Here is a 19,396-nt window from a genome sequence, read left to right on the forward strand (position 1 = left end):
CATGTGCTGCAGTGTTCATTGTACTTTATGCTGGTATACTATACATTGCATTGTACGGTCGCCATTCTTGGCTATGTCCTAGATGGCTAGTCGGCAGCAGCATATAAGCAACTCAGGCTTTCGATGCTGTTTTTACTGCATGTGATACTGTTCCACGGCACTGAACCCCATTGTGTGCAATGCTCCCCTGGAGCACTTGGTCAGCCGGGGTCTCTACTAGACGTGGCCAAAGGAACCACCTGTCAACCCTGTCCAAGGACAGGGATGGAGTTGCAATGGGATAGAGACTTGCAGTCCGGACAGGCCATGGGCAATCTGGATCATTGCTCCCTGGCCACCCTCATTGGGAATAAAATTGGTGCTCCGGGGGGGGGGGGGGTCCCAGGAGGCTCTCTGTATGATGGGGCAGACGTAGCTGATCAGGACTTTGATCCTGACAACGCTCTCACTCCGGATACACCGGATGGTGACGCCATAAGGAATGATCCTATAGCGTCCATCAATGGAATGTTGGATCTTCCTCCCTCAGCTCCCCCAGCGGAGGAGTCAGCTTCACAGCAGGAGAAGTCCCATTTCAGTAGCTCAAACGTATATTGAGTATTTTTCTGGCCACGCTGACTTCAGAGAAGCAGTCCAGGAACACCACGCTTACCAGATAAGCGTTTTCTCCAAACGTATTAAGGATACACGTTATCCTTTTCCCCCTGACGTGGTCAAGCGCGGGACCCAGGGTCCAAAGGTGGATTCTCCAATCTCCAGGCTTGCGGCTAGAGCTATAGTTGCAGTGGAGATGGGACTTCACTTAAAGATACAGACAGATGGACTCTGGTTGAAATCTGTCTATGAGGCTATCGACGTGTCGGTTGCTCCGGCATTTACAGCCGTATGGGCACCCTAAGCTTTTCAGCTGTTCTTGCACAGCTGGTCTTGAGCATATGTACATTTGTGCCGCAGGGGCGTCCGTAACCTCGCAATGTCTGCATTGCGACTTACCCTATTAATGCTGTCCTGGAAGGACAGTCGAGGTTTCGGTCCTTCCCAAGCTCGGGCAGGTCCCAATTGTCCTCGTCCAAAAGAGCTGAAAAGCCTCAGAGGGGCTCAGTTTCCGGGGGCTCAATCACGCCCAAGGAAGGCAGCCGGAGGAACCGCTACCAAGGCGGTCTCCTCATGACTCTCAGCTCTCTCATCTCTCCGCATCCGCGGTTGATGGCAGACTCGCTCGCCTTTGCGACATTTAGCTGCCACAGGTCACAGACCGGTGGGTGAGGGACATTGTGCCCACGTGCACAGGACAGGGTTCTGTTCTCGTCCTCCGACTCGATTCTTCAGAACGTCCCCACCTCCCCACCGAGCCGATGCTCTTCTGCAGGCAGAAGGAGTGGTAATCCCTGTTCCTCTTCAGGAACAAGACACGGTTTTCCTCCAATCTGGTTGTGGTGCCAAAAAAGGATGGCTCTTCCCGTTCCGTTCTGGACCTAAAACTGCTCAACAAGCACGTGGAGGCCAGGCGGTTCCGGATGAAACCCTCCGCTCCGTCATTGCCTCAATGTCTCAAGGATATTTCCTAGCATCAATAGACATCAAAGATGCTTATCTCCACGTGCCGATTGCTACAGAGCACCAATGTTTTCTACGTTTCGTGATGGGAGACGACCATCTTCAGTTCGTAGCTCTGCCATTCGGTCTGGCGACAACCCCACGGGTGTTCACCAAGGTCATGGCGGCAGTGGTAGCAGTCTTGCACTCACAGGGACACTCTGTGATCCCTTACTTGGACGATCTACTTGTCAAGGCACCCTCTCAAGAGGCATGCCAATTCAGCCTGAATGTTGCGCTGGAGACTCTCCAGACGTTCGGGTGGATCATCGACTTCTCAAAGTCAAATCTGTCCTTGGCTCCAGATTTATTGGCTGGGTCAAATTGTTATATGCCTCTCCGCGGGCCAGGATTCGAGTTAATCGTTGTACCTCCTCGTCTTTTAATTTGGCCAGGGGCACGAGACAGGGCTGTCCTCTCTCTCCATTACTATTTGCAGCGGCAATTGAACCATTGGCGGCTATGCTTCGTGCGGTCTGGAGCATAAGGTTTCCCTCTATGCGGACGATTTGTTGCTGTATCTCAGGGAGGTGGGGACATCGGTGGGCCCAGCAATAAATATTATTATAGAATTTGGTAGGCGCTCGGGACTCCTAATAAACTGGAAGAAATCGGCCCTGCTCCCTATAGATCCACTCCCATCTAATTTTAGTACTCTGGGGCTGCCAATTCCGACGGTGGATAAATTTAAATACCTGGGGATTGTGGTTAGTGCCCGACCGCGTGATTACTACTCTCAAAATCTGGAACCAGTGTTGGCTCAGTTTAGGAACAAGATAGATGCCTGGTGTCGACTCCCACTGTCCCTTATTGGCCGTGCTAATCTACTAAAAATGGTACTGATGCCCAAACTTCTGTATCTTCTCCACAACGCCCCAATATGGATCCACTGGAAATTTTTCCGTAAAATCAACACTTTGTTTCGGGAACTCTTGTGGCAAAAGCAGCAGGCTAGAATCCGCCTTGAGACCCTGCAGAGAGGGAAGGAGGATGGGGGTCTGGCAGTCCCCAACCCGTGGGTTTATTATGTTGCGGCACAGATGCAGCACTTCAGGGGGTGGGGAAAGGATGAGGCATATGACGCTGGGGGCAAATTGGTGAGGGGCCTTGCAGAATGGGGACACCCAGTGGCTTTTTTGGATGCAGGATACTCACCCAGAGGAGGAACATTATATCCAACATTATCATTGATGTACAAGGTGTGGGATAGAGGGAAGCAGTTGCTGGGAATATCAGGAATGACTGAGTACTGGCCCTTATGGCATAATCGTGGACTGGCGGAGCTGCAGAGACTCCCGGGTTGGAGAATGTGGGTGAGCAGGGGGGTGCATCAGGTGTCTCAGATTCTTCAGAATAATATACTTAAAAGATTTGACCAGCTTCAAGCTGAGTTTGGGATACCGCACAGTTCCTTTTACCAATACCTGCAGCTCCGTCATGCCTATGAGACACAGACACGTCGTATGGACATTAGGATAGAGCGGAATCACACTCTTACTGAATTGTTGACATCTGATCGCTCCTATGGTATTATTTCTAGGTTGTATACAGTGATGTTATCTAGACACCTCGACAAATTCCCTTTGCAGGCTAGAGAGAAGTGGGAGAGGGACCTAGGCCCTATGACAGAGGAACAGTGGGGTGAGGTCCTGTCTCAGACTCCAAGCCTTGCTGTATCTGAAGGCCAACGACTGTCGCAGCTATTCCTGTTACATAGAGTATATAGGACACCTAGTCTATTGCATAAGATGGGAGTTAGGATGGATGATCTGTGTCCTAGGTGCGGACAGGAAGGTGCGAATCTGATGCATATGATGTGGTCCTGTGGGAACATTGAAGATTACTGGAGGGCAGTACTAAATTTGGTTAGACAAGTTTTCAATATCCGTCTACAGCCAAGACCTATTATATGTATCCTGGGTCTACTGGAGGGGGGGGTGGACTTGAGTTCGCCGGTAATGGTCGGTATTACACGTCTCTTGTACCAGGCTAGGAAACTGTTGGCCTACCACTGGTTGGACCCAGCGCCTCCGGTCATCGGGGATTTTAGGGAAAGAGTAAACGCTATACTTCGACTGGAGAGAGGAGTATACCTTAAAAGAAATGCATTGAAAAAGTTCTATAAGATCTGGGGGGCATGGTTGGATACCCCAGGCCTTCCCTCCTCGGCGTTACTGCAGGACAGTGCGAGCGACCAGGTCCTTCTCCTTCTGACCGGTTAACAAATTTCCTCAAATAGGGTGATATGCGTACTGCTGGAATGTGTGTGTATGTATATGTATGTGCATGTATATGTGTGTGCATGTATATGTGTGTGCGTGCGTGCGTGCGTGTATGTATATGTGTATATATATATAATGTCATAATGATGCTGGGTAAGCTATACTATGGAGAATATATTGGGAAATAATATGCACTTTGAGACCCATATTGAAATGAGACGTGGACTGCGGGTGCATTGTTTATTATGTTATTTGTGTGGTTTTTCTTATTGACTAAAGGTTTTTTCCCTTTCTGTGATATTTCTATGGAGGGAATTATTTTATGTGTTGTATAATTTTGATGTTAAATAAAAATGAACCTGATTTAAAAAAAAAAAAAAAAAAAAAAAACAAAGTCAAATCTGTCACCGACCCAATCACTAACGTATCTTGGCATGGTGTTTCATACCCTCTCAGCGCTAGTGAAGCTTCCGCTGGACAAGCAGCGGTCACTACAGACGGGGGTGCAGACTCTCCGTCAAGGTCAGTCGCACTCCTTAAGACGCCTCATGCACTTCCTCGGGAAGTTGGTGGCGGCAATGGGACGGTTCCGTTTGCGCAGCTTCATCTGCGTCCTCTTATTGGGACATTCTCCGCCAATGGGACGGGAAGTCAACATCCCTGAACAGGAAAGTATCCTTTTCACAGAAGGACTCTCTGCAATGGTGGCTTCTTCCCACCTCATTATCACAGGGAAGATCCTTCCTACCACCGTCCTGGGCGGTGGTCACGACAGACGCAAGTCTGTCAGGGTGGGGAGCAGTTTTTCTCCACCACAGGGCTCAGGGTACGTGGACTCAGCAGGAGTCCACCCTTCAGATCCATGTTCTGGAAATACGGGCAGTGTATCTTGCCCTACTAGCCTTCCAGCAGTGGCTGGAAGGAAAGCAGATCCGAATTCAGTCGGACAACTCCACAGCGGTGGCATACATCAATCACCAAGGGGGGACACGCAGTCGGCAAGCCTTCCAGGAAGTCCGGCGGATTCTGATGTGGGTGGAAGCCACGGCCTCCACCGTATCCGCAGTTCACATCCCCGGCGTAGAAAACTGGGAAGCAGACTTCCTCAGCCGCCAGGGCATGGACGCAGGGGAATGGTCCCTTCACCCGGACGTGTTTCAGGAAATCTGTAGCCGCTGGGGAAGGCCGGACGTCGACCTAATGGCGTCCAGGCACAACAACAAGGTCCCAACCTTCATAGCACGGTCTCGCGATCACAGAGCTCTGGCGGCAGACGCCTTAGTGCAAGATTGGTCGCAGTTCCGGCTCCCTTATGTGTTTCCACCTCTGGCACTCTTGCCCAGAGTGCTACGCAAGATCAGATCCGACTGCAGCCGCGTCATACTCGTCGCCCCAGACTGGCCAAGGAGGGCGTGGTATCCGGATCTGTGGCATCTCACGGTCGGCCAACCGTCGGCACTACCAGACCGACCAGACTTACTGTCCCAAGGGCCGTTTTTCCATCGGAATTCTGCGGCCTTGAACCTGACTGTGTGGCCATTGAGTCCTGGATCCTAGGGTCTTCAGGATTATCCCAAGGGGTCGTTGCCACCATGAGACAGGCTAGGAAGCCCACGTCCGCTAAAATCTACCACAGAACGTGGAGGATATTCTTATCCTGGTGCTCTGCTCAGGGAGTGTCTCCCTGGCCATTTGCATTGTCTACCTTTCTTTCTTTCCTGCAATCTGGGTTAGAAAAAGGTTTGTCGCTCGGCTCCCTTAAAGGGCAAGTCTCGGCGCTATCCGTCTTTTTTCAAAAGCGTCTAGCGCGACTTCCTAGGGTGCGCACGTTCCTGCAGGGGGTTCGTCATATTGTACCCCCGTACAAGCGGCCGTTAGATCCATGGGATCTGAACAGGGTACTAGTTGCCCTCCAGAAGCCGCCCTTCGAGCCTCTGAGGGAGGTTTCACTTTCTAGACTATCACAGAAAGTGGCTTTGCTGGTAGCGATCACATCTCTTCGGAGAGTGTCTGAGCTAGCAGCGCTGTCATCCAAGGCTCCTTTCCTGGTCTTCCACCAGGACAAGGTAGTGCTGCGCCCCATTCAGGAGTTTCTCCCGAAGGTGGTATCCTCTTTTCATCTTAATCAGGATATCTCTTTGCCTTCTTTTTGTCCTCATGCAGTTCATCGGTATGAGAAGAATTTACATTTGTTAGATCTGGTGAGAGCACTCAGAATCTACATTTCCCGCACGGCGCCCCTGCGCCGCTCCGATGCACTCTTTGTCCTTGTCGCTGGTAAGCGCAAAGGGTCGCAGGCTTCCAAAGCCACCCTGGCTCGATGGATCAAAGAACCAATTCTTGAAGCCTACCGTTCTGCTGGGCTTCCGGTTCCATCAGGGCTGTAGGCCCATTCTACCAGAGCCGTGGGTGCGTCCTGGGCATTGCGACACCAGGCTACGGCTCAACAGGTGTGCCAGGCAGCTACCTGGTCGAGTCTGCACACTTTCACCAAACATTATCAGGTGCATACCTATGCTTCGGCGGACGCCAGCCTAGGTAGAAGAGTCCTGCAGGCGGCAGTTGCCTCCCCGTAGGGGAGGGCTGTCTTGCAGCTCTAACATGAGGTATTTCTTTACCCACCCAGGGACAGCTTTTGGACGTCCCAATCGTCTGGGTCTCCCAATGGAGCGCCGAAGAAGAAGGGAATTTTGTTACTTACCGTAAATTCCTTTTCTTCTAGCTCCTATTGGGAGACCCAGCACCCGCCCTGTTGTCCTTCGGGATTTTTGGTTTTTTTCGGGTACACATGTTGTTCATGTTGAACGGTTTTTCAGTTCTCCGATGTTACTCGGAGTGAATTTGTTTAACCAAGTTATTGGCTTTCCTCCTTCTTGCTTTTGCACTAAAACTGGTGAGCCAGTGATCCCACTGGGGGTGTATAGCCAGAAGGGGAGGGGCCTTACACTTTTTAGTGTAATGCTTTGTGTGGCCTCCGGAGGCAGTAGCTATACACCCAATCGTCTGGGTCTCCCAATAGGAGCTAGAAGAAAAGGAATTTACGGTAAGTAACAAAATTCCCTTCTTTTATTTTCATATATATTAAATATAATTATTTTAATTATATTCAGTTTTTTTTTTTCATATTAAAATTATATATTACAAAAATATGATATATGATTTTTATATATATATATATATAATCATATTTTTGTAATATATAATTTTATTTTAATATATTATATTAAAATATATATATAATTTTATTTTAATATATCAAAAATATGATATATATGTAGATCATATTTTTGTAATATATAATTTTAATATAAAAAAAATCAATATAATTAAAAAATTATATTTAATATATATGAAAATAAAAGTTGTTAAATATTTTTTCATATATAATATTAAAATAAAATTATATATATAATTTTGTTCAAAAATATTTAATAAATATAAAAATTTCAATTTGTTAAATGTTTTGTATAATATTTTTTTTTTTTTTTTTTTTTAAATACATACTATAATATATTTTAAAAATTATACTTAAAAGGGTGGTTCACCCATATTTTTAATTTTTGAGATCGATATGTTGAGAAGAAGGGAATTTTGTTTACTTACCGTAAATTCCTTTTCTTCTAGCTCCTATTGGGAGACCCAGACAATTGGGTGTATAGCTTCTGCCTCCGGAGGCCACACAAAGTATTACACTTAAAAGTGTAACCCCTCCCCTCTGCTATACACCCTCCCGTGCATCACGGGCTCCTCAGTTTTGGTGCCAAAGCAGGAAGGAGGAAACTTATAAATTGGTCTAAGTTAAATTCAATCCGAAGGGTGTTCGGAGAACTGAAACCATGAACCAAAAGAACAAATCAACATGAACAACATGTGTACACAAAAGAACAACAGCCCGAAGGGAACAGGGGCGGGTGCTGGGTCTCCCAATAGGAGCTAGAAGAAAAGGAATTTACGGTAAGTAAACAAAATTCCCTTCTTCTTTGTCGCTCCATTGGGAGACCCAGACAATTGGGATGTCCAAAAGAAGTCCCTGGGTGGGTAAAAGAATACCTCGATAAAAAGAGCCGAAAAACGGCCCCCTCTTACAGGTGGGCAACCGCCGCCTGAAGGAGTCGCCTACCTAGGCTGGCGTCTGCCGAATCATCGGCATGCACCTGATAGTGTTTCGTGAAAGTGTGCAGACTCGACCAGGTAGCCGCCTGACACACCTGCCGAGCCGTAGCCTGGTGTCGCAATGCCCAGGACACCGACGGCTCTGGTAGAATGGGCCTTCAGCCCTGCAGGAATCGGAAGCCTGAAAGAACGGTAGGCTTCAAGAATCGGTTCCTTGATCCACCGAGCCAAGGTTGACCTGAAAACCTGAAATTCCTTACTCTGGCCCGCGATAAGGACAAGAGCGCATCAGACCGGCGCAGGGGCGCCGTGCGAGAAATGTAGAGCCGGAGTGCTCTCACCAGATCTAATAAATGCAAATCCTTTTCACATTGGTGAACTGGATGCGGACCCAAGAGGGGGAGACGATATCCTGATTGAGATGAAACGGGGATACCTTAGGGAGAAAGTCCGGACCGGACGTAGAACCACCCTATCCTGGTGAAACACCAGGAAGGGGGCTTTGCATGACAGCGCTGCTAGCTGAGACACTCTTCTGAGTGATGTGACTGCCACCAGGAAGGCCACCCTTTGCGAAAGGCGAGATAGAGAGATCCCGCATCGGCTCGAAAAATGGCTTCTGAAGAGTCGTCAGCACCCTGTTAAGATCCGAGGGTGTTAACGGACGCTTGTAAGGTGGGACCGGAAAGCGCAGATACTTGTCCCTTGAGAGAGCCGAGAGACAAGCCCTTGTCCATTCCGGATTGAAGGAAAGAAAGAAAAGTGGGCAAGGCAAACGGCCAGGGAGTAAAACCCTGATCAGAGCACCAGGATAAGAAGATCCTCCAAGTCCTGTGGTAGATCTTGGCGGACGTTGGTTTCCTGGCCTGTCTCATGGTGGCAATGACCTCTGGAGATATCCCTGATGACGCTAGGAGCCAGGACTCGAGGGCCACACAGTCAGGTTTAGAGCCGCAGAATTCAGAAGGAAATCTGGCCCTTGAGGCAGCAAGTCTGGTCGGTCTGGGAGTGTCCACGGTTGACCCACCGTGAGGTGCCACAGATCCGGGTACCACGATCACCTCGGCCAGTCTGGAGCGACGAGGATGGCGCGGCGACAGTCTGACCTGATCTTGCGTAACACTCTGGGCAGTAGTGCCAGAGGAGGAAAAACATAAGGCAGTCGAAACTGCGACCAGTCGTGAACTAGCGCGTCTGCCGCCAGAGCTCTGTGATCCTTGGACCAAGCCATGAATGCCGGGACTTTGTTGTTGTGCCGAGACGCCATTAGATCGACGTCCGGCGTTCCCCGGCGGCAACAGATCTCTAGAAACACGTCCGGGTGAAGAGACCATTCCCCTGCGTCCATGCCCTGGCGACTGAGAAAATCTGCTTCCCAGTTTTCTACGCCCGGGATGTGAACTGCAGAGATGGTGGAGGCTGTGGCTTCCGCCCACAGCAGGATCCGCCGAACTGCTCGGAAGGCTTGACGACTGCGCGTGTGCCGCCCTGGTGGTTGATGTACGCAACCGTCGTGGCGTTGTCCGACTGAATTCGGATCTGCCTGCCCTCCAGCCACCACTGGAACACCTTTAGGGCTAAATCCACTGCCCTTATCTCCAGAACATTGATCTGAAGGGAGGACTCTGTCGGAGTCCAGGTTCCCTGAGCCGAGTGGTGGAGGAAGACCGCTCCCTACCCTGACAGACTCGCGTCCGTCGTGACCACAGCCCCGGCTGGGGGCCGGAAGGATTTTTCCTTCGCCCAGGAAGTGGAAAGAAGACACCACTGAAGAGAGGTTTTGCTGCAAGGGAAAGAGACGTTCTTGTCTAGGGACGTCAACCTCCTGTCCCATTTGCGGAGTCCGATAGAATCGGACGCAGACGAAACTGCGCAAGGGAACTGCCTCCCTTGCTGCCACCATCTTCCTTAGAAAGTGCATGAGGCGCCTCAAGGGGTGACTGGGCCCGAAGGAGAGATTGCACCCCTGTCTGTAGTGAACGCTGACTATGCAGCGGAAGCTTCACTATCGCTGAGAGAGTATGAAACTCCATCCCGAGGCAAGTCAGTGATTGGGTCGGTGTCAGTTTTGACCTTGGAAATTTGATGATCCACCCGAACCCCTGGAGGGTCTCCAGAGCAATGGTAAGGTTGAGTTGACATGCCACCCAGGAGGGTGTCTTGACTAGAAGATCGTCTAGGTAAGTGATCACTGAGTGGCCCTGTAGGACCGCCACCACTGCTGCCATGACCTTGGTGAAGATCCGTGGGGCTGTCGCCAGGCCGAATGGCAGTGCCACGAACTGAAGTGTTCGTCCCTGATGGCGAAACGCAGAAAGCGTTGAAGCTCGGGTGCGATCGGCACATGGAGATAAGCATCCTTGATGTCTATTGATGCTAGGAAGTCTCCTTGTGACATCGAGGCTTCAGAGTGCACACCGCCTGAAGAAGAGCATCGGCTCGCTCGAGGGGCGGAGATGTTTTGAAGAAACTAGTCGGAGGACGAGAGCAGAGCTCTATCCTGTAACCTTGAGACAGAATGTCTCTCACCCATCGGTCTTGGACATGTGGCCACCAGGCGTCGCAAAAGCGGGAGAGCCTGCCACCGACCGAGAGATGGCATCTGCCACTAATACTACGGATCTAGCCGCCAGCCTAGAGACTGGAGAATCCACCCTGTGACACTGAGCCCAACCCTTAACAACGTCAGGGGGGAAAGGGTAACGCGTGTCAATAAGGCGCTTAGTAAGCGCTTGTCCGTCAAGTTCTGTGCTACTGGACGGCCCCTCTGGAGTTAGAGTGATCGAAACACGCACTCCTGATGAAGTCGGGGAAGGTTCCCAGCGGGCCCGCTTAGCCTATCATAGGCCGCGGTCCGTGACGGAGTTCTCACCGTGGGATCTGGGTGTTACCCCAGGAGCCCCTTGTTGTACCGACCCAGAGGGACCCGGGAGCGATGAACTCACAGCTCCCTGGCCCTGTGGTATCGGTCTGGACTGCAAGGCTTCCAGTATCTTAGCAGACCCTCTGTCCATAGACTGAGTCCTGGAATGTGAAAGCTACTCAGAGATTTGCTGATTCCAACATGCAAACTCTGTCCCTGTCATCTGTGCAGTGGAAACCGGCGGTACCACCTGGCCGAGGGTCCCACCAGTGCCGGAGGCTCCGGCTGAGTGAGTGCCCTCGGGGCCCAGCATTGTACACAATGAGGGTATGTGGAACCTGCCTGTAATATAGCCGCACAAGAGGTACAGGTTGTAAAATAAGCCAGTGCCTAGGCACCCTTACTCTTTAAGAGCAGACAACAGCATGTCGTCCGCAGAGTATTCAGTGAGGGTATACAGCCACAAGCAAATAATGCTGCCGAACAGTGAGATCATATACCATATAAATAAACATATATATATACACTGCGGCACCAAGGGGGGTCAGCACCTGAAAACTGGTGCCCCACAGTGCTCAGTGAGGGGGAAGGAGGATACCAACGTATGCTCCAGCCCTCCCTGCCGACGTCCAGTCGGCCGTCCCGTCGTTACCCCTGACTGGCAGGCCTGAGAACGGGAGTATATGGCACTAGGCCGCAAGAGCCGGGGACTAAATTTAAAAACGCGGCCGGCAAACATGGCGCGGTCGGCGCGGTAGTCCCAGTCTCACAAACCACTCAGCAACCGCTGCGGCATTTGTAACACAGATGCTGCATGCACCGTCCCTCAGGGGACACAGAGTACCTTATGATGCAGGGCTCTGTCCCTGATGATGTCCAGTCTCCTGTCCGTCAGAATCCCCCAGGGGCTGCGGATGGAGCCCGGTCCCAGTGCATGGCGACCGGTTAGGATCCCCCTCTCCCAGAGCAGTGGGAAACCTTTGCAGATTCTGAGATCCTCCACCGGCAGAATTATAACAATGGCTGCCGGCGTTCCGAGGGGAGGAGAGAGCCGTGGGCGGCACCGCAAAAGTGCGGGAACCTGGTGGCCTATAGTGATCAGTGAGGGGAGGCGGAGGACAGCGAAGTGTGCTCCAGCCCTCACTGTCGGCATCATACCGACCGTCCCGCCTTTCTCCCTGACTGGCAGGCTCAGGGGCGGGAGTTTAACACAGTAGGCCCCAAAAGCCGGGGACTAAAGTATAAACCGCGGCCGACAAACAGGCACGGTCGGCGCGGTAGTCCCAGACAAAAAATCCACACCGCAGTCGCAGCTGCGTCTGAGGCCAAGGTGCATCATGCGCCGTCCCAACGGGGACACAGAGTACCTGTAGATGCAGGGCCATGTCCCTGACGATACTCCGTCTCCTGTCCAGCAGATTCCCCCAGGGGCTGCGGAGGGAGCGCGGTCCCAGTGGCTGGATGACCGGTTAGGATCCCACTTCCCCAGAGCCCCTAAGGGATGGGGAAGGAAAACGGCATGTGGCTCCTGCCTGTGTACCCGCAATGGGTACCTCAACCTTAACAACACCGCCGACCTGAGTGGGGTGAGAAGGGAGCATGCCGGGGGCCCTGTTAGGGGCCCTCTTTTCTTCCATCCGATATAATCAGCAGCTGCTGCTGACTAAAATGTGGAGCTTGTGTGCATGTGTGCCTCCTTCAACACAAAGCATAAAACTGAGGAGCCCGTGATGCATGGGAGGGTGTATAGCAGAGGGGAGGGGTTACACTTTTTAAAGTGTAATACTTTGTGTGGCCTCCAGAGGCAGAAGCTATACACCCAATTGTCTGGGTCTCCCAATGGAGCGACAAAGAAACAATGTTTCTCTCAAATACCTTATGTTGGCAATAATGCCCTGTGAGTGGCGCTATTGCGGACCGCTGTTCCCCATGCCTGACCCCAGGCTCCGTGACCTCGGGGATCCAGTGATGTCCCATCAAGTTCCGGATCACGTCACATCACCGCGGCCGGCCGCAGTCTTCCTGAGTCTCTGGGCGGTGTTTCACCGCTCATCACAGCCCAGTGAGTCTCCAGCGTGCAGCGCTCTGCAGTGAGGGAGGATGGAGCTGATGGGATGTGACGAGCGGTGAAACACCCCCACAGCCCATCACTCACGGACACTGCGACCGGCCGCGGTGATGTCAGGTTAGCAGGAACTTGACATTACATCACCGGATCCCTGATGTCACACAGCCCAAGGGTCAGGCATAGGGAAAAGCAGTCCGCAATAGCGCCACTCACAGGTACTATTGCCAACATTTTCGATCTAAAAAATAAAAATTAATCGGTGAACCACCCCTTTAATTTTTTTGGGTTCAATAAAAAATATTTTTATATATAATTTTTTAAATAAAATTACATATAATTTAATACAAAAATATTTTTAATATATGAAAAATTATATTTTTTTGTTAAATATAAAATACTTTGTTAAACTTTGTGCTAATAAAAAATATATTTAACAAATATTTAATAAGATTTTTTGATATATTAAAAATATTTTTCTAATAAATTATATAATACATCTTTATTTTTAAAATTATATTTAATATATGATTTTTTTGTTGAAATAAAATATATTTTTTAAAATAAAATTACAAAAATATTTAATATATGAAAAATAATTTATTTAGTTAAATATTTTACAAAAAAATAGCAAAATATTAAAAACATTTCTGTAATAAATTATGCATGCAATTTTATTTAAACAATTATATTTAATATATAGAAGGTATATAACAAAAAACATTAAATATATATTTTTGGTTAAATAAAAAATAGATGTATATTTTTATTTTTACAGTGGGAGAACTGTCTGCTTCAGTGAACGCCTCGGTGGAGCCTGAGCAGCCCCTTTGAAACTGTTGTCCTGAACTTTAACTACATTTACATACATTTCTACATAAAGTGACTGCTAAATCCTGACAGTGTAACGTACTGTGCGCACTGTCAGGATTCTGCTCTGTTGGAGGCTCAGGACGGCGCTGATAGAATCCACTTACCATGGTGGAAGCGGAATTGGCTATGAGAATGGGCACTTTCCTGTAGCTGGAGAATTTAATCTCTTTTCGGAGGACAGGGTTCACCTCTACAACCTGATAGGGCAGTTGGTGATAATCGAGGAACGCGCGGACCTTACTGCAAAAGGGGCACGTCTTGTACTGGTAGAGGGTGAGCTGCAGACCTCCCGAGACCTGAGGAAAGACATCAGCGTAATAAATGCACAGAGAATTGTTAAAGGATTATTGTCAATGTGAGCGCAGGAGTCCGGAGTACAGCAATAGTGTGCTTGCCTGACCCCCGCTCTATTCATTATCTATGGGACTGCTGGAGAGTGCAGCGCTTCACCATTTCCTGCAGTCCCACAGACAATGAATAGAGCAGAGGTCGGAGTACAGCAATGGTGCACTCGCCTGATTCCTGCTCCAGTCATTATCTATGGGACTGCTGGAGAGCGCAACGATTCACTATTTCCTGCAGTCCCATAGACAATGAATAGGGCAGAGGTCAGAGTACAGCTATAGTGCACTCGCCTGATTCCCGCTCCAGTTATTATCTATGGGACTGCTGGAGAGCGCAACGATTCACTATTTCCTGCAGTTCCATAGACAATAAATAGGGCAGAGGTCGGAGTACAGCAATGGTGCACTCGCCTGATTCCCGCTCCAGTCATTATCTATGGGACTGCTGGAGAGCGCAACGATTCACTATTTCCTGCAGTTCCATAGACAATAAATAGGGCAGAGGTCGGAGTACAGCAATGGTGCACTCGCCTGATTCCCGCTCCAGTTATTATCTATGGGACTGCTGGAGAGCGCAACGATTCACTATTTCCTGCAGTTCCATAGACAATAAATAGGGCAGAGGTCGGAGTACAGCAATGGTGCACTCGCCTGATTCCCGCTCCAGTCATTATCTATGGGACTGCTGGAGAGCGCAACGATTCACTATTTCCTGCAGTCCCACAGACAATGAATAGAGCAGAGGTCGGAGTACAGCAATGGTGCACTCGCCTGATTCCTGCTCCAGTCATTATCTATGGGACTGCTGGAGAGTGCAGCGCTTCACCATTTCCTGCAGTCCCAGAGACAATGAATAGGGCAGAGGGTGAACTACAGAGATGGTGCACTCGCCTGATTCCCGCTCCATTCATTGACTAGGGACTGCTGGAGAGTGCAGCGCTCCACTATTTCCCGCAGCCCCATAGACAATGAATAGAGCAGGGGTTGGAGTACAGCAATGGTGTGCTCACCTGATTCTCGCTCCATTCATTGACTATGGGACTGCTGGAGAGCGCAGCGCTTCACTATTTCCCGCAGCCCCATAGACAATGAATAGAGCAGGGGTTGGAGTACAGCAATGGTGTGCTCACCTGATTCCCGCTCCATTCATTGACTATGGGACTGATGGAGAGTGCAGCGCTTCACTATTTCCCGCAGCCCCATAGACAATGAATAGAGCAGGGGTTGGAGTACAGCAATGGTGTGCTCACCCGATTCTCGCTCCATTCATTGACTATGGGACTGCTGGAGAGCGCAGCGCTTCACTATTTCCCGCAGCCCCATAGACAATGAATAGAGCAGGGGTTGGAGTACAGCAATGGTGTGCTCACCTGATTCTCGCTCCATTCATTGACTATAGGACTGCTGGAGAACACAGCGCTCCACTATTTCCCGCAGTCCTATAGACAATGAATGGAATGGAGGTCAGGCGAGTGAACCATCACTGTGCTCAAGGCGGGGGACTCTTATCAGGATCCCTGGTGGTCCCGGCGATCCAACCTACAGGGATCAGAACGATTCTTAACAAGGACCTTTATAAATAATGTGGAAAATATATCAAGGGAGAGGACGACGCCATTGCCCATGGGATACAGATCTAGTGAAGCATTTATGTATACTGGGCCTCTATAGGGGTCTGCACTGGCTTACTCCCCTGCCCCCATACAGCACACATGCATGCTCAGCCCAGCCGCGCGTACATGTATATGTCTCCATGTACCAGGCAGTGTATGGAGAGTATGGTCAGACCCTCCCCCTCCCCCATATAGCCATACCTTTTCCTCCTCCTCCGCTCTCTCCTCCTCTAGGGAATATTTTAGGGTCTGCATCACCCCAAATGCGCCCCCAAGAGCAAACAGCAGCCCCCAGGTGTTCCTGCCCCCTGTCCCTGCCTCCTGCCCCCTCCACCCAGCCCTGTACCCACGCCAGCTGCCATACTGACAGCAAACCCAGCTCTGCTCTGCAGCCAAGGCCGCATTTCCCCCCTTCATGTGGCTCACAGGGTAAGAAACCCGGCTAAAGCTCCTGACACCACCTCCACCGCCCAGAACTCCCGCCCCAGCCCTCATCTGCCCCAGCAGCCGCCATGACACCCTGCCCAACCCCTGCACCCTGTGCGCCGCCATCTTGCCCACTTCCTATAAAACTCCGCCCCTTTCTTTTCCAGCGAAAGGCAAGCGAACCAATCAGAACACAGAACGCGCCGTACGTCATCGCCGGCAGAGCTATATAAGGGCATGGTCACCTGACAGGCGGTCACATGACGAGGCGGCGAGGATCATGTCGGGACCGAACGGGGACCCGCAGGTTCCTCTGGGCGAAGTCTCCGCGGAGGAAGGTGAGGCTGCGCCGGCTCATTACCCCTCCGCTCCCCGCGCTCTGCTGGGGCTTGTAGTTCTACAGCAGTTGCCATCCGCAACAATGGCGGCCAGGTCCTGTTTACCTATAAACAGCCCTCCTGTGATAATGCGAGAGCACTGGCTGCTTAGGTTTCGGTTAACCCCTTCCCTCCTGGCTAGTTTTAGTTTTTCTCTTTGCACTTTACGTTTTGTTTCATCTATGTATATATCATTTTTTTATTTTTTTTTTTTTTTTTGCTGGCGTAGTTTTGACTGTTCCATATATTATCATATTCAGAGCTCACTGATGGTTTCCCAGTTAACTCATTCTGACACATACATATATATATTTATTTTTCTTTTAATTTATATAGCTATATATCGCTATAAATTAAGAAAAAAAAATAAAAAAAATATATATATATATATATATATATATATATATATATTAAAAAAGAAAAAAAATATATATTTTTTTAATATATATATATATATTTTATTTATATAGATATATATCTATATGAATTAAAACAAAAATAAAATTATATAATATTTTATTTTTCTTTTAAGTTATATAGAGATATATCTATATAAATAAAATATATATATTTATTAAAAAAAATTATATATATTTTTTGTTTTATATATATATATATATATATATATATATATATATATTATTTATATAGATATATGTCTATATAAATTATAAGAAAAATAAAATATATATATATATATATATATTGAGCTATACATAAATATATATATTAAAAAAAATTATATATATTTTCTTAATATATATATCTATATAAATTATATATATATAGATATAGATATATATCTATATAAATGAAAAGAAAAATAAAAACAAATATATATATATATATATATATATATATATATATATATATATATATATATATATATATATATATATATATATATATATTGAGCTATATGTGTGTCAGAATGAGTTAACTGGGAAACCATCAGTGAGCTCTGAGTATGATAATATATGGATCAGTCAAAACTACGCCAGCAAAATAAAAAAAAAAAAAATTATATATATATATATATATATATATATAATTTTTTTTTTTTTATTTTGCTGGCGTAGTTTTGACTGATGCATATATTATCATACTCAGTGAGCTCACTGATGGTTTCCCAGTTAACTCATTCTGACAATAGATAACACATAGGAGGCAAACGGTGCAAAATTTTTAATTTAACCCATTTGCAAAAATAACTTTTAGCCAGAAATCTACATTTATGTGAACAATACATTCCAATCTGAGGGAGACATGTCCTTAAAGTAAGCTAAAATGTTGTTAAAGCAGCATCAGAGGCGTCCGGCAGCCGCTTATCTCTTATGGAGCATATTAATCACCCGGACGCCGGCGCATTCCCTCCCTCTAACTGCTGTCTATCAAGTTACAACAGCCAGGAAGCAGCTCTGGCTGTTGTAACTTTTTCTGTTAATGGAAGGTTAAGGGGGGGGATGGGGGAGAAATGTCTCTTGACCGTCCGGATCTGCCATCTGAGTGCTCCTCCGGGGCTCGGAAATAGAATTCTTCGCCGGCCCGCAGCCCACAGTGGCTTTATCCTCTTTCCTGGCTTCTTTTTCAGACTACGCCGCCCTGGACTTCATGATGGACCAGATCAATTTCTGCTTGGATCACTTGGAAGAGAAAAACGATCTGCTGCACGCTCAGCTTCAGGATCTTCTCGAATCCAACCGGCAGACCCGCCGCGATTTCCAGGAGCAGCGGAGTGGAGTGAGCGGGACGTCGCAGCCAGGGGAGGGAGTGTGACCTCCGTACAATGCCACCGAGCGTCCTGCATCTCCACAACGTGGTCCACATAGACTGAAGACCTTAATTTATTACCTGTAATGTAAACATTTTGTTGAATGAGGTTTTTCTCAGTAGTGCCACCTCCAGGGGGCGCTGTAGAATATTATGCTGTCATACGGTGATCTGTGAATGATGGCCCTTTTCTTAAAGCATTTTAACCTCTAGCTAGTTTCATAAAGCTTTTTTGAAGTGAAGAGGGGGTGGGGGGGAGAGGCAGAGCAGTGATCTCATAAAAAAAAGATACTTTTTGCTCTTGGGTCTCGCGACGATCCCCGCTCTTGGGTCTCGCGACGATCCCCGCTCTTGGGTCTCGCGACGATCCCCGCTCTTGGGTCTCGCGACGATCCCCGCTCTTGGGTCTCGCGACGATCCCCGCTCTTGGGTCTCGCGACGATCCCCGCTCTTGGGTCTCGCGACGATCCCCGCTCTTGGGTCTCGCGACGATCCCCGCTCTTGGGTCTCGCGACGATCCCCGCTCTTGGGTCTCGCGACGATCCCCGCTCTTGGGTCTCGCGACGATCCCCGCTGCCCCCCGCTCTTGGGTCTCGCGACGATCCCCCGTTACCCTCCCTCTTGGGTCTCGTGATGATCCCCGCGGCGGTGCTTCCTCAGCCCAATGTCAAGGACTACTTTTTTGGGAGGTGGGGGTCAAGCCAAAGCGGCCTCTCACTTGGATAAATGAGATTTTCTGCTTTGGACTGAGGGGCAAATACCACGTCTAGTTTGGCTTCTTATCTGAAGTTTTGTGCCAAGGCTCATTAAAGTAGTTTGAGACTTTTTTTTTTTTTTTTTTACTCTGGGCCCAAGAGCTGACAGTCTGGTAGTTACTATGTACAGGCTGGTTCTGCCAGCACGGAGCAGGCTTCGGCTTCCACCATCGTTGGAGCAGCTCTTGTCTCTTCTGCTCTATGGATGGAATCACTGCCAGTGTTATGCGGATTGATATTTACTGCATCGGCCTCCTTCACACGTCCGTGTCTCCGGTGCTCGGGACGGAACCGTTTTGCACGCACGTACGAGGAGGCCTGTAACTGCAGAGAGGTGGCTCTCAATCTGCATGATGTAGCAGGAAGAAGAGTGGCTCTG

General features: G+C 48.7%; 2 protein-coding genes across 2 annotated transcripts in view; one reads left to right on the forward strand and one right to left on the reverse strand.

Moving 5' to 3' along the window:
- The window catches only part of PTGES2 (prostaglandin E synthase 2), a 23,308-nt gene extending 7,059 nt beyond the window's left edge, over nucleotides 1-16,249 (reverse strand). The window contains exons 1-2 of the mRNA XM_075324698.1: nucleotides 15,891-16,249; nucleotides 13,837-14,028 (exon numbers count right to left, since the gene is read on the reverse strand). Of these exons, the coding sequence (XP_075180813.1) occupies nucleotides 13,837-14,028; nucleotides 15,891-16,241 (543 nt within the window). The 5' untranslated portion in view covers nucleotides 16,242-16,249. The remainder of the gene's footprint in view (nucleotides 1-13,836; nucleotides 14,029-15,890) is intronic.
- Nucleotides 16,250-16,370: 121 nt separating this feature from the next.
- Nucleotides 16,371-18,474, forward strand: BBLN (bublin coiled coil protein). The gene is made up of 2 exons (XM_075323012.1): nucleotides 16,371-16,453; nucleotides 18,084-18,474. The coding sequence occupies exons 1-2, from the start codon at nucleotides 16,396-16,398 to the stop codon at nucleotides 18,266-18,268; spliced, it is 243 nt and encodes an 80-aa protein (XP_075179127.1). The 5' UTR covers nucleotides 16,371-16,395; the 3' UTR covers nucleotides 18,269-18,474.
- Nucleotides 18,475-19,396: the final 922 nt, after the last annotated feature.

Source organism: Anomaloglossus baeobatrachus, chromosome 9 (assembly GCF_048569485.1).
Source record: "Anomaloglossus baeobatrachus isolate aAnoBae1 chromosome 9, aAnoBae1.hap1, whole genome shotgun sequence".
Lineage (NCBI taxonomy): Eukaryota > Metazoa > Chordata > Amphibia > Anura > Aromobatidae > Anomaloglossus > Anomaloglossus baeobatrachus.